Consider the following 15,751-nt stretch of genomic DNA (forward strand, 5'->3'; position numbering starts at 1 on the left):
TACCAGTTATACATTTATGAAGTACCAGCAATCAAAATTATGGATTTTCTAAAAGGTTTTTAACTACTTTTATTGAAAGGAAAATCGCTGTCTCAGACTTTTGTGACACTATTGCTAATAATAAATTTTACCATTTAGACATAGCAGTAATACGGTAGACAGTGTCAATAAAAGTATGAAACAAAGATGATCCTTGTCTCTTAAGTAATGCTTTCTGATTACACACCGGAAATTATAATGTGAAACATAAACTAAGAGCACCTTAAAAGATAAAGCGTAATAATGCACGACAATATGCCTCGGTATCTACACCCAGGCTGCGGAAATATTTCGTAATATATAGCAGAGAGACATTGGAGGTATTTTCTAGCATAACCAGCGTACTAGCCGCGAGATTAAAAATATTTATGCGTGCATATAAAAGTGGAATTACGCGAGTTAGTTCAAGCTCGCTAGCTTCTCATCCGCTCATCAGGAGGGCCAAGCGCGGGGATATTTGTGATGTTATCGTTGGGTTGCTTGGCGAAAACTTTTCCTACCGATATCCCAGGTGTCACTAGAGGGCACTGTGGGATTTGGGCCACCCTGACCTCTTTCCGCCAGGCGACTATCGGAAAGGTCCTGAACTCGCGCGCGACGCCGGGAAGGTTAACGCGGACGTCGCGGGAGCAAGGCGGACACGGGGACGGCAGCGCCGGACACGCGACGCCCGGCGAAGCGGGTGGCTTCTCCCATGGGCGAGCGCCGCGGCACTGCCCCGCGGGTGGACCGGCACCCGGCTCCCGCGCCCGGGCGTCCGGCTGGGCCTGCCGGGGATTTACAACATCCAGACGCACACGGACCAGCCTCCTCGCTGCCCTGGCTACCTACGCGGTCAAACGTCTCCGCTGTGCTAACCGGAGACGACTTCGCTGCGGAGCATTTTGACATGCAAATGATAGCAATTAATGCGTTTGGAACAATTTATGATTTCCGGGCCTCCTTCAACATGTATTAGCATATACCTGGCTGCCTTCATATACACTTTGTTTTTCCAAAACCACAAACATAGTTGCTGGAATTTCATGTGGAAGTGCTTAAGGGGTTGAAAGTTAACACCTTTGTGAGCCGAGCAGTCTCACAGTTGCTGCTAAACAAAAGCCTCTTTGTAGAAGCCTTCTCGAAATGTTTTCTTAACATGTTCCAAGTAGTTTTAGGCAGGCAACTAAAGTAAACAAGATGTTACCATGATAAAAACACTTGTGAAAACATTACAGAGTGCACTTAGTAGTTTCTTTCACATGAGCTCTCCTTGGTTTCTTCAAAGCTAAATTCGCCCGCAGCAGATCACTGGCAGCACCGTAGGTAAGGCAGGATTGCAGGGTCCCTCCAAAGGTGCGCGTGCCGCATTTAAAGGACATCTGTGATTTTGAAAGGGCACGGCCACGACTGAACACATCCAAATCACAATCAAAAGCAAAAAAAAGGCGGGGGGGGGGAATAAACCACATTCAATCTTCTCCTTCAGCGCGTGCCTGGCTGCCTGGCTGCCTTGCTGAATAAGCCGCCCTCCCTCCAGCAGTGATTTCCTAAGCGAGCTGCTGTATAGGGGCACATACATATATGTTTATCTGTATATATACGTGTATAGATATTTCCCTATCTGCAACGGTCTTTAAGCACATGCAAATGAAATCAAGAATATAGTCAATTTTTAAGGAAAGTCTGCGTGCTACTGATTGCCTCTTTCGTTGCAGCTTACGACGGGGATCCTAGTTAGCACGCAAGCCACGTGTGCACCCTCCAGCCTTCACCTTGCTTCCTACGGCTTGGCAGAAGGCCATCAGGTCGCAGCAGTGCGACCGGACTTGTTTTTGTTTTTAGGCTCTGGAAGTAGTCTGGACGATGCAGGGTGCTACTGTTTCATTAGGCTTAGCAGAAGCCCCTGCTGCTACCAGTTAGCTCTAACTGATGTAACATCACATGATAACCAATGGCTGATAGATTAAAAAAAAACAACACTAAAACTGCAACTTATTTCAGAAAGAAATAGGGAAATAAATGCGTACAATAGACTGTGTATCTGCTGGTTCTGATAAGCATCCTCCTGTTGGCTGTGAGTGAAAGACAACTAGGATCGTTATTTGTACAGTATTTATCTTTGAAATCAAGGGCCCTGTGGTGTACCTCACCTTGGGAACAAACACTACCGAATGATCACAGAAGAGTGTCAAATCTCTGGTTTTGATTTACCAACAGTTATGATATTTCTTCCTCAGGAGGAAAAGAAATGAACCATGTTTTAGACCTGTGAGTCCTTTTTTCCTCCCTTAACTGCAGAATCATTTTATTGGCATACAGGGCTTTCATTCCACATACAACTCTGCTTTGCTTTTTCTAACAGGCCTTTTTACGGAGGTAAGTGAAATTAAGCAATGCTCAATTGATACACCGCCTGTACTTCACTCGGTAAACAAGAGCTTTTCTCTTGAGGGGACTGTCGAAAGATCTTCACGGATTATACAAGTACCAGAAACAAACTTAAAGCATGTACCGGTTATCTTTTCACTGCGTAATGAATTTTCATAAATGGCAATATAATTTAAGGACGGATGCTCCACAGGAGACTTGAACGCTACGGTATCATTTTATGAAGAAACGCTCCCTTCCTAACAGTGTCAATAGGCTGCCCAGGGACGTTCATTTCTGCATTTGTTCTGGGTTAAATATCACTCTGAACAATGCGACTTTGTCTGGAGAAAGCTTCTTACATTGTAGAATTTGGATAATGAGAAAATTTACACGAGTCAATGGGTTTAAGAAAGTCACACAAAATATTTCTGTTGAAAGGTTTTGATGGGGGAGAAGGAAAAAAAAAAAGATGGATGCTTTGAAAGCATAAGTGATAAAAGAACTGAAATTCTGGAGCTGGGAGTAGATGGAGCCATTTCCTGCTGGCAAGTCATTCATGTCCACCTTAGGCTTGTAATGGTTTTCATGCTATTTCTACCTACTGATGGCTCACAGCATCTCCTCCAGGTGAACCGGCCGACTTGGTCTACTCATTGAAACAACTCAAAAACATCGGAGGAAACCAATCTTGTCTCCACCCATGCCACGTGACTTATTTTCTACACATAAATCGCGTCGGGCAGCGCACTGCTCCCCAAGCAGTCTTACTAAAACCAGCAGACCTGATGTGGAACGGAGGACACCAAGGGAAGGAAGGCGGCATGTGCTGACCTTACACGACTACACGAGTTACTCCAGCATCTAAGGCTACCACAGCACCTTTCCTGGTGTTAAATGTAGTAAAAATTAGAATTGTTTTAAAGGTCTAAATGCTATAGTATGGGATATGAATATGAACGAGCTGGCAAGTATGGAGAGAGTAGCATTTATTTCACTTAAGTGAACAACAGGATGAATTAAAAGAAATGAGTCCACCCTTCATGGAAATTTATGACTAGTACCTTCTTATTTTGTAATCCTCTTGTAATGACAACCTTTTCATTACTCTACCATTCCTTACTTGCGATATATGTTTATACTAGGACCAATGCTGCTCCTACTGAATTCGGGAGGATTTTGCCACTGATTTCAGTGGAAGCAGAACTGGCCCATTTTGTTCTGAAAGCAAAAATCTATCTGTATCTCACTAATAGACATCCTCTCACTTGCTGTCTTCCTCTCCTCCCTTATCCCCCCCAAAATCCAGGGAACTGCCCCAGAAAGACCTAACTAGGAGTTTTGGGACTAATTCTGCTTATCCATCCTGAAGAATTCCACGTATTTACGTGGATTAACTTCAAGAGATCGCCATCGTACGGCAAAGCAGAACGTGCCCCTTTGCGCACTTAAATCATGAGCAGTGCTGGTGCAGCTGGTCTTTCTGAGACCTAACGGCAAAACAGCCACGGCACTTCGGAGGAACCTGGCGTACCAGAAGCGTACGTGTACCTGGCCATCTACCCGGAGAGAAAGCAAGGCTGATGACGCAGCTGCACGGCAGCCACGTGCGAGGAGGTATCAGAGCTGCCTCTCCTCCCCGGCGCTGGATGCTCGCACTACCACATGCTAGTCCGTAATGCACTGTTTATGCAACGTGTACAACTGCGTTCTTTGGCAGCGAGGAAAGGTCTGCAGCAAACTGCAGGGGCCCAATTAATATAATTATAGTTTATTTTTAGGAGTGTAGACTTTGTTCATTAGTTACTTATTTGACATAAATTAAATTTCACGTGACGCTCTGCAATTCTCTGTTCAATTACGGAGTTAATTTCAGACTAAATTTCTAAATTAAAGCGAAATCAAGGTTAAATCAAGGTTATATTATTTACCTTATCAATACTGCAACTTAAAAAATTATCTAAATAATAATTAAAAAAAAAAAGCGGGCTGCAGAATTGCAAACACTACATTTTATAGTAATACACTGTGCAAGACCACACTTTCCCCACAGGGATAATTTACTATCCCCTGTTAAAATGTTCTTGGGCCTGATCCAAAAGCCACTGAAGTTAAAGGGAATTTTCTGTTGACTTCAGTGGGCTTTGGATCAGGCCCACGGTTAGTGACAGCACACAAAATTTCGAGGCATGCTTCCTGTACAACGCGAGTGCCAAAAAACCGTTCTTACTTTAGAAACGACTGGAAGTCTTCACAAACCGCTTCGCAGCCTGGCCATTTGCATACACCGTGTCCATAGAGCGGATGGCTATGTGAGTGCTCCTCATGGGATAAACTGGAGGAAAGAAAGAGAGAAAGTGTTGTGACCGCAGGTCCTCCACCAATTCACCGCCCCAACCACCGAGAGCGACAAACAGCAGATCCCCAAACACCCTCACACCGCGCGGTACCCAGCTGACTCTGCCCGTGGTTCTTCAAAACAGAATTAAACACCCTTTGCAGCGAGGCATGTGTCATTCTTACTTAGCTATCCTCCTACATTTCATTCATTAATTAAAAGCTTTGTAAAGAATTTAAATTAACATGGACGGGGGAGAAATCACTTGACAGACCTGCTTAATATCCTGCTTGATATTTTGCTGAGAAATTTATGAACATTGCATATTTACACTCCAACTTCATCAGGAAGAGATGTCATCCCCATACAGCAATGTATTCTTAAAACACAATACGACCAGGACCTAAGGCGTTGCAGAGCACGACGGAAAGAGGAAAAGCACCGCGTCTGCAGCCCTCGCTTTCCCACCACGTTATCTATCCTTTTCTTCTTCTTCTTTTTTTTTTTTTTTTGGTCTTACAGGCCTTTTATTTTTTTTTTTTTTTTTTTTTTGCACAAGTACAGCCTTTTTATATCCCACCGAAAAGATTCAGCAGTGTTTTCAAATGTAAAATTCATCATAAAAAAAGGAACCACATAATCACAGAATTCTTCAGTCCAAGGGGTGAGCGGGGGCTACCAACCTCGCTAAGAGTTGGCAGAGATGTCACAGAGCTTTCTGACTACCAGAACCAGGGTTAAAGCACAAATTCTGGTGCACACGAAGGGGTTAATCCTTCAGCGGGATTCCAATCAATACGTAATGATTTGGCTGCACTGATCCAAGTCATGAGACGCTTTGATCCAGGCCATGTGGTGCTCAGGGAAATGTATCTGTTGCACTAACTGATGAACCATATTCTAAAATATCTTCTTTATTCAACTTCTGCATGGAAATTTCTTAAGTAAAGGAATTATTTTTGCAACAATTTCCATAACCTTAGATGACTTTAAATAAAAAAGTCAAAATAATACTAAAATCTCTATTTTATGCTCATGCACACATCTATTTTTCATAGCAATCTTTTTGCTAGAGTATGCCTGTGCCATATTACAAACTTCAAACATACACAAAGGATATGAACACATACCAGCATCTAGGTGTGGTTTTATGACTTATTTTAGCCTGGATTACAGGTAACGTTATGGATAAACACCTACTTTTTGCCATTTTACGTTTATACACATGTGGAAACGCCATTTATTCTTGTTCTGCAATATTATCTGCCTGTGTACTATAACCAAATTTTATTCTTGTATTATTTCTTAAGCACTGGATAGCAAGATCACTGTAGAACATACTCCTGCGACGTTACCTCAAATACAAAGAAGTTGCATGATAAAATCCTGCCCAGATTCTGTCACTTCTGTGTTTAGGTGCAACAAGAATCTGAAGATAATTGAAAGCTTTTTTTTTTAAACTGCTCTTCAAGTGAAAAAAAAGCATGGACCTGACTGGAAGACGTATTACAAGAAGGTGTACATGAATCTGATTTGTGCTTTCATTAAAATCGTCATTTTGACTGTTTTCAAACAGTTCTTAAAGTAAACCTATATAAATACACACACATATATACACATATATATATTTACACACACACACACACACACACACACACATATATATATACACACACAAAATCAGCAAGCTAGTTCCCTAAAAAGAAAAACAAACAAAACCCCACTCACAAAGGCTTTTTCTATAAGGAAACACTGCACGGGTTTAACTTAACCAGTTTTTAAAACATGCAAGCAGGGAGCAGCTCTGTCTGATGAGTTTTTTAAAGAACAAAGGCACCAATGCTCTCCTTGCAAAGAAATTAGAAAAAATGCTATACCACACGTTTCATCAGTCGAGAAACGCGGGAGATGGTTGAGGGGACACTGCTCACTCAAGCCAGACAGGCTGAGGGTCAACCGCCCTCCATAAGTGGCAGAAGAGAGTAACTGGGAAAACAGCGCGATTTAAGCTGTGCCTGCACTACGAGTACGGTTCACCAAAACGCTGGTTTCTGCAGCAAAGCGGGTTTCGGGAGCTCCCTCCCCTCTCCCTGCCCAGGCACCGCACCGCAGCCCCCTTGTAACGCCGCTCCAGTGGCTGCTGGGCCTGAATAAACCCCTCTCCCTCCAGCAGCGAATAAAGAAAAGCGTGAGAAAGTAGTCAAGACTCCACTAAGGTCCACAAAGACCACGAGAGTTGCGATTTCAGTGTGTTTGGCAGCACTCAAAAAAACTCAGCATATTCACTAACACAGTGAACATCACCCATACACCAAGACGACCGGAGAAACGCCACGTGCCCCGAAGCGAGGAGCAAGCCCTCCACGGCTCTTCCACACCGTACGTCTCACTACAGTACCGACGGGCATCACACGGCTGAAACCCCAGCAGGGTTTTTTTTTGAGTTTCCTCGCAACAGCCGAAAGGCCATGGCCAAGTCAACGGAAAGAGTCCTACAGAGATTTGTATTTATTTTTTAAATCCGAGTGCAAATCTCTTTTCTTTCCAGGGATCTCATGCAGGACAGGACGAACCTCGCAGGACATGATACGCTGGCATTGTGGCCAAGGAAAACGACTGAACGACCAAGAGAGCACCAAGGGTGAGCTACGCTCAGGATGTCAACGCGTGGTGCTGTCAGTAACCAGAAAGCCTGGTGTTGACCATAAACAGGAACTTAAAAGGTCATTTCGCTAACAAGATGCTAAGCACAACATACTTAACACCTATATATAGCTTCCACTGCCATTCAACAAAGCCGAGCAACTTCTGAAACTTACCAAAAATAGATACCTTCAAGAAGAAAAAACCCCTCCGCGTTTAAAGAAGAGGACAGGCACTAGCAGTGGGCGGCTGGTCGTTTCAAAGCTCGCCATGCCCATCCCATTCTCCAATTTTTCAGCAGTGCATTCGGTGACCTTTACATGTCAATACCGGATTAGTGCTATTTTAGCCATCCCACTTTTGAAGATATTATAGATTGTCACTTGTTTAGAGATAGCACCTTAAGAAGCACCTCTTCAAAACAAAACCAAGAGTGGTTTCACACAGAAGCAGATATAACGCAAAAAGGAAACAGACCGTGGAAATGAATGGAGAACTCTGTTTTCCTTTAGCTGATCTGAGTACTCACTTTGTTTAAGCAAACAGAGGTAGAAAATGAAGATTTAAATTCAATACATAAGCAAACAGTTTTGTGGGCACAATATAAACATGTATTTTTAATTGTTCAATAATATTTTGTCTGTATGCAAGCACGGTTTCTAAAATCCGGATGCATCCCTGGTCTCCCTGCCTACGGCGGTATTTTAGAAGACCAGAACATCGGCAAGCATGAGCAAGTTTTGGTCTGATTTCTAATGACACATTAGAGTAGGTGGTTGTTTCTGCCACCCTCTCCTTCCCAAAGGCATATTCATGGTTGGATATTGGGGATTTAGCACGAGTTAGTGGAAGTGATTTTTATAACAATAGGTAATTTCCAAAGTGATGAAAGATAAACAAAGCGCTTTTCCTTCCGCCTTCCTCAGGCTCAGTAACATGTATTGCTGCAGATCTCCAGAAGTACGGGAAGCAAACTCACCATATTCTCCAACAATTCATGTTGTCGTAAGCTTGTACTTTAACAACAAGTCACTCACATCATTACAGCCAATTAACTCCTGGAAAGGATCTGCTGTGCTGTGGTAGACTCACGTTTTGGGACACAAACCCACACGCTATTGAGAAATCGTGGACAGCTAAGCCCAGATGGGGAGCCAGAAGGACAGTATACCCAAAAGAGAGGCAGAAACGCTCGAAGTGTCTGGAAAACAGTGACCAAAGCACTGGCGAGAAAGCTATCGGTGCTGTATGGTCTAATTCAACCCATATCTACCAACTGTGTGAAACTGGGCACCATGCTTTTAAACACTGGTGGAAAAAATCATGGGTGGATACAAAAACCAAGCAACCATGAGCCTCAGTAATAGTTTTTCTGCCACACAGTGGACCATATTTTAAATATTCATGATGCCGAAATACTTCATATTGCACTGTATCTCTTCCACGTCTGCTTGGGCCAATAATCATTGCCAAAACACGAAGGAAAGTCGGTGCTGCAGAGAAGCATCCTTGATTTTCCAGCACAGTCAGGAAGCAGCTGCTCACATTTTAGCGGTGCAGAGAAGATGACCGAGCCACCCGCATGCTGAACTAAACCAGTACCACACCTCCCGCTCTCCTCCTGCAAGGGGTCTGAGCAGGGCCCCCAAAGCAAGCAGAATGGCCTCTTATTTATTTATTTATTTATTTATTATTTCCCAGGGGCAACGAGGAGTGACTGCAACTCTGCCAGCTGCCCGTGAAGCGGACCTGAGCGCACAGCCCAGGCAGGAGCACACGGCTCGGCCGTCGCGCCACGTCCCCCCTCGTCCCGACGCAGATCATGGAGCAAGCGAGGCAAAACGCCCCCATTTCAGTCCCGCACTCGAGGGTGCAAAATGCCGTCGGGACCCGAGGCAGTGCACCGTGTTCGGGACTGCCTGCCGAGGTCTACAGCTAAGCAAAAGGCACTGGAGAAGTAAAGCCGGCGAAAAGGCCAAAAGTCTCCGAGTTGCAAACACTTACTCTACGTGATTCAAAATCAAAATGGAAACAGCAATGCTTAAGTCTTTCTACCAACCGATTCCTCGGTCACCAACAACGGGCAGACACCTTTCCTCTAATGCACATTCCTGCCTTCACGACAAAATCCATTGCACAGAGATGTGTTTTGCAGTGGCGTTTCACTGGTGCAAACCCCTGTGAATTCATGCTAGCACGGCTTAGCACCAACTCTCCTCTCTACACTGGGGAAAAAAATAAATTCAAGAAGAATATTAAGCCATATATTCCAATGGCACCAGTAACTGCCCAGAAAGCAGGTATTTGATCTGAACAGGAGCAGGACAATTTCCACTTTACCGGTGGATAAAGCTTGGCAGCGGGTCGGGGGCCTTTGGTGAAGGTGTCATTTGATGTGCATGGCCAGTGGCAGCTCTTCGCGGAGTACCTTGCCTGGCTTGCACGTTTTTGGTTACTTTATAAGCCTTTCTTTTCTTCCCCGCTGCTTTACTCTACATCCAGACCTAGGACTAGAAGCAGCTCATCAAGCCCTACTGGATGCAACAGGAGTGGTGTATTACCTTTTAAAGGACTACCCCTATTTAAGATAGATCAGGTAAAAACTGCAGCCTACAGGCTGAAATCCTGTCTTCTAACCTGTGTGCACTAACTTGCACACTTACGTAATCAAAAATTACGGAGACGTGGTATTGCTATCGTAACCCAAGGCCAGCAACGCGCCGGGAATCGCTGCCTGCCGCGCTTACGCTAGCCGGGGCGCTCTTCTGCAAATTCCCGCTGCACGGAGCGTGCTGGACCGCTTGCAGCAAGACAAAGAACCCATCTGGCTCATGTTCCTCCTCCTTCCACCCTCCGTCCCCACAGCCCACTGCAAGAGTATAACCAGACTGGATAATTATAATGATCATCTTCTGGTTTTAATCTGTGAACCGATGTTTTGGATTAAAAAAAAAAAAAGTCAACATTAAGAAGCTCTAAACGTACTACATACTTCTTCAGCGGTCATCCCCCACTTTCAACCCCGCAGCAAAACTGCCACAGGGCCCGGACAGCCCCTGCCCTATGTAATTTCCTCAGAGGAACTGAACGTATTTCCAGACCACTTAAAAGTAAGTGCCCATTGCAAAAAAAAAAAAAAAACAGTATTGAATCCGTCACTTATCTCAGGTGGAAGTTCCATTCCTGCACTTGAATTTACCATTAACAAGTTTCTCTACTACTTAAAAATCACATTTTTTTTTATTTCAACCTTGTGCCTAGGTACTGCAGTGAAAAGTACATCAAATACACCAAGACACACATGATTTGAAATGCTGGATTTTAAATTCCAGCATTGCTAACTAATGAGAACAATTTTTTCCCTCTTCCTCTTTGTAGCATCACTTCATGTACTTACATACCATAATCACATCCTCCTAGAGCCTCTATTTTTCCAGGGTGTAGATCTTTAATTCCCTTTAATCTGTCTTCATAGCCTATTCCCTCCAACTCCTTTATCATCCTAGCTGTTCTCTTCTGTATTTGCTCCGGCTTCTCTTTATCCTTCCTGCCAGAGAGTGGCCAATTGTACATCACACTCTAATTGTGGTTCAACTGGTTTTGCATAATGTATAACCGGAAAAAAGAAGGACTCGGACGCAACACACATGTTTATACCTCCCGTGACGCATTTACCTTTTTAGCTGAGACATGGCACAGCAACGTCCCACCTTAATTTCGCAGCCCCTATCATGCCTCCGTCATTTCCCACATAATTGATGCCGAGCAGCGGACATGTCATTTTGAACACACAGTTTGGAATTTTTATTTCCTATCTGGACTACTTTCTACTTATCCTTGTTAAATCTCATTTTATTCCTCTCTGAGCAGTCCTCTAATTTATTCAGATGAAAAGGGACTGATTCAGTACCTTAGTTTAATTAGGAAAAAAATGTGATCCTACCACTTTCTTGGTTTTTTCTTACCGATTTTCAGCCCAGCAACGCTGTTGTTCCTACACACCCAATTCCTCGGGCAGGCGAGGAGGAGATTGCAAGGCCTTGGCCCCGATTCAGGAACGCTTTTAAGAAACGCTCAACTTCAAAAACATAGGATTAGACCTTGGACTTCACCGGGACCGAGGTGTAAAATTACAGATGTGCATACATACATATAAAAGATCTTGTTTGCCAATGTTATTTTACTGTAATTTATATTCTGTTGTTACATTTAAATTTATAGGAAAAGAAAACACGGCGGAACAGGATCTCGCCGTGTTTAACAAAACAGTTGCGCTGAGAGCAGAGGCGAGTCTCCCACCTTTAGACGCACCGGCCAGACGTCACGGGAGACGACTAACGTGGATTACTCACGTCGGGATTTTGCACCGCTGTCGCACAGGCACGGCACGACCCGCACAGGAGGTGACGGCCACACCACGGAGAGGACGCACACGTGCCTGGGACGCCCTCGCCCACCAAGCACTCCTGCAGCCCCTAGAAAAGCGGCCGCTCTGCAAAATGTCCATAAAATCAATTACGATAAATTAGTGCTGGAAAGGAGAAATAGCGCTGAGTTGCCGGACGCCCTGGGCACGCAGAACGCTGCGCCCCGGGGAAGCGGGCTGCGCGGCGCAGGTAGTGTAAATAGCATATGCCGCCGCAGGTGCCGCGCCGTCTATTTGTTTGTGTTTACCGAAAGGCATAACAAACAGTCGCGGGAAAGCGGAAAAACACCTGGCGCCGGGACGAGAGGCACCGGCGCAGCCGTAAACCCCACGGATGCAGCCGCGCTCGAACCGCGGTGCCGTGAGAACCGAGCAACAGGGGAAAAAAGGAGGGAAAAAAAAGAAAAAAAGGATAAAGAAGTGGAGTTGCGGGACATACATGGCCCGCTAACGTTGCTGGCTGCTGTGCGCCTTGGGAGGTAACTCGCAGTGCAAAGGCTGGCAAGGATGTTTCCCCCAGAGCCGTGGGGAGAGCGGGGCCGGGGCACCCCTGGACCGCCTCTGCCTGGGATGCGCTCCCGGCCAAGCTGTTTTTTTATTTTTCCCCCCCCCTTCCACCTTGTAAATCGGATCCCACAACAAAACAGACAGCAGAGCATAGGTTGCCGAGAGTTAAAATCTACTTTTTCCACTACATTGACCACAGCACCCACAGGCACAGCTACGATGTCTTCCCATGAACGGGACAGCTTGCCATATGGATGCAGACACCGAACAAGCTGTACAACTCCTGGCGACAAGCGCCTGGGGGACTGTCCTATATTAGCACCACCTGTGCCGGGAAATCGTGCTCTGCGGATGAAGTGGTATTTAAGGACCCGTCGTGATGTTATTTTGGAGTACGCGCAAAAAGGAAAATTACAGTTAAAAGAATTCTCTGGCTAGCGGATCTGTTGCTCGGCTCCCGAGACGGCTTCCCGAAGGAATAGTTATCTCCTTTATTCATGCAGCCCGAACTGACAAGCTGCAACGCATATTAGCAGCTTCCCCGTCTGGGCTTACACCATTGTTTTAATGAGAAGAATACACTTCATAATACACACGTGCCTCTCCTCCTCACACAGCAGAAAAATAAATCCCCATCCCCTTAAAAACACCAGCTATATGGAAAAAACCTGTCCGGATTACACAAATATTGCTAAGACCCAGGCAGCAAGGAATAAATTACGATTTTCCTTGGGCTCCGTCCCCCAGCCCTCAAATATGCAGCAGGTATAGTCATGCATCGCATTAACAAATTATTTGATTTCAAAGTGCATCTCACTACTTTGAATATATAACCCTATCTGACCAATATAAAAGAGCTCAAGATTAGCACAAGATGTTCGGGGGGGTGGAGGGAAGGGAAAAGAGGTCTGAGTGGTACCGAGCTGCGCAACGAAAAGAGATTTCCCCCTCTCCAAACTGTAAGAAAAAAGGGATGCCAAGAAAAAGAAAAGTAAAATAAATTGAATTAAAGAAAAACAGTTGTAAAGTGAACATTACAACCTGGGAAAAATGATGTCATTTTATTGAAAAACTCATTTTTTTCCATTAAACCATAGTGAAACGGATAAAGTTTATACAGTTTAATGGTGGAGTTTTACTTTAAATGCTACTCAATATCTTAGCAGTACGATATAACATGATATAACAGCTGTCATACTAACTGCTTGATTTTTATTGAACAGCAGAGAAAACAGTCACACAAAAATCACCTGACTTATCCTCTACTTTTATGGTATTTTCAAGGGTGTTTCTTTTCCACTCTCTGGCTGTGATATGTATGATAGAAAATAAAACAGCTCTTCATTAGCTCCCTGTTCAGCTTTGAGGATAGCTGGATTTCCAGGGCAAACGCCGAGGAAGGACAACTTGCACACAGGAGGAAAGAAAAATACCAGGAATCCACGGTGCAGTAAAACAAAAACAGGTCACTTTTTAAGACTACTACATAAACACCTCTAATAAAAGAAGAGGACAAAATTTTCATTGGACTTTAAGTATTTAGACAGGAATCTTTTAGTAAAAGTTTAACTGCAAAGTGTATGCAATTAACAGAAAGCCATCAGCTATTTCTCCGGTATGTAAAAATAGCATTAAGCCGTATTAAATGCACGTGTAAGTATCTCAGTTGCAAGAAAAGGGAGGAGATATGCAAAGCACTCAGATATCAAACAATGATCTGTTGGCCAGATGGAGGAATAAAACAATACATATGCTAAAATTTGGAAAAGTTCTGTTCTGTGTCTGCCAAGGCTCACCCAATCTATTTTAAGTGCTTTTTGATACATTAGCTTAGTGTTTGGAGTTGTACGACTGATCATTATTACATGGGACCAGAAACCAATGAACCGCTCGGGTTCAGGAGTGCTCTGATGTCAGCTCAGGTTCCCCAGCGCTGCAACGTGTCGATCACAGCACCCTCGCTCAGCAAAGGGCCACACACCGCAGCAAGTAATTACAGACTGCTTAACTTCGCATCTTTTGCAGGGGAAAAAGAATAAACTAGAAATGGTTTTCCAGGGTTTAGCGAAACAATTCTCCGAAATGCATGATTTCATTAAGGAATCCAGCACAGGCTGATGAGGAAGCGGTCTTGTGCGACTAATTCATCGGAGGGTTTCTCAAAAGAGTGATGGCCGTGGAAGACAGTGGGTGCAGAAATGCAGAGGACAACAGACACCCAAATTTGACAAATAATAGCAGTAAGAAGTGCTTGAGGAAGTTTAAAACCAGAGATATGCAATGATAGGTCTGAGTCATGATTTTTTTAAAAGCTGATTACAGAGAAGAGTGACTCAGGACGAGAGAGCGTGGAGAAACCCATGGGGACTTCTCGGCCGTGAAGAAGGTGCCAGCTGGAGACGGCAGCGGGATGCTCGAGCCGTATCTGTGCGCAGTTACTGGAGGAGCACACGGCCGGCTCCCAGCTTGGGCTGCCGCTGCCACCAGTGCTGCGGCCACCAGCTGAGGACCTTGAGGCATCTTGCTAGCACTCGGCACAACGAGAAACACAGCGACTACATTCAGAGTTTGATCGTTTAAGCCCAAGTTTCAGAGACGCGGCTGCGCAACGGCGTGTCTAAGCTTAGATAGTCTCCGGCTCCAACTCAGCCCTGCGGTGAGTGAACCGCGTTGAGGCAAGCGAATAGCTCGGACTCGTAGAGTGGGGATAACCGTGCAGCTACTGAACACGGTCTTGTATGCCTACACATGTGGTTTTTCAACAACTTACTTTTTGAAGGGTTTTGGTTGAAATTAGCGCATTGAGGCAAACTAGGCTGAATTCAGCCCGGTCTTGCAGCACGCTCTCCGAAGCCCAGCTCCCTGCTCCATCCCCTCAGCATTGCTCACATTTTGAGGGGAAAAAAAAGAAGAGAGGATCTAGTACTGCTTTTTAAGCTAAGCCCAGCTCAGGCAGCTGGGTAGCCCTAAGACCCCTCAGGCCAAACACAGGATCTACATCTGCCACAGCTACAATGAGGAAGAACAGAAAAACACGGGTGGTGGGCAACCCAGTAACGTTGGCTGTCGTTCCTAAGGCGGTCCTAGCAATTCACGATAAAGTGTGTCGCAAGAAGAGTGTTTCTCTGAGGACTGCAATGCCTTCTGATGCTCAATACATTCGGCAGGAGAAACATCTCCACTTTGCCCTTTCCTTGAGCCCGGCCACCCTGCTGACCTTGGGAAGGGCAGTGGCAAGCAGCCACCTGATGAGGAAGATGCCTTCCTCCTCCAACCCTTCCACCACAAGTTTCTCCATTCAATCCACATACAGTGGAGGGGAATAGTATGCATCCAACAGGTACAGGTCCCAAAGGATGTGGAGAGAGCCGACACAGAGACAACTGCTCAAGCTTCACCTGTGGCCACAGAGAAGGTGAAATGCCCTAGCTCCACTCCCAAAGGTGGGA

At 45.0% G+C, this 15,751-nt stretch overlaps 1 protein-coding gene across 17 annotated transcripts in view; it reads right to left on the reverse strand.

Annotated features, from left to right (window-relative positions):
* The window catches only part of FOXP1 (forkhead box P1), a 376,121-nt gene that overhangs the window by 39,238 nt on the left and 321,132 nt on the right, over nt 1-15,751 (reverse strand). For all 17 annotated transcript variants that reach the window (XM_064519202.1, XM_064519196.1, XM_064519200.1 and 14 more), the window contains one exon: nt 4,619-4,723. In XM_064519202.1, the coding sequence (XP_064375272.1) occupies nt 4,619-4,723 (105 nt within the window). The remainder of the gene's footprint in view (nt 1-4,618; nt 4,724-15,751) is intronic.

The sequence above is a fragment of the Dromaius novaehollandiae genome, chromosome 12 (assembly GCF_036370855.1).
Source record: "Dromaius novaehollandiae isolate bDroNov1 chromosome 12, bDroNov1.hap1, whole genome shotgun sequence".
Lineage (NCBI taxonomy): Eukaryota > Metazoa > Chordata > Aves > Casuariiformes > Dromaiidae > Dromaius > Dromaius novaehollandiae.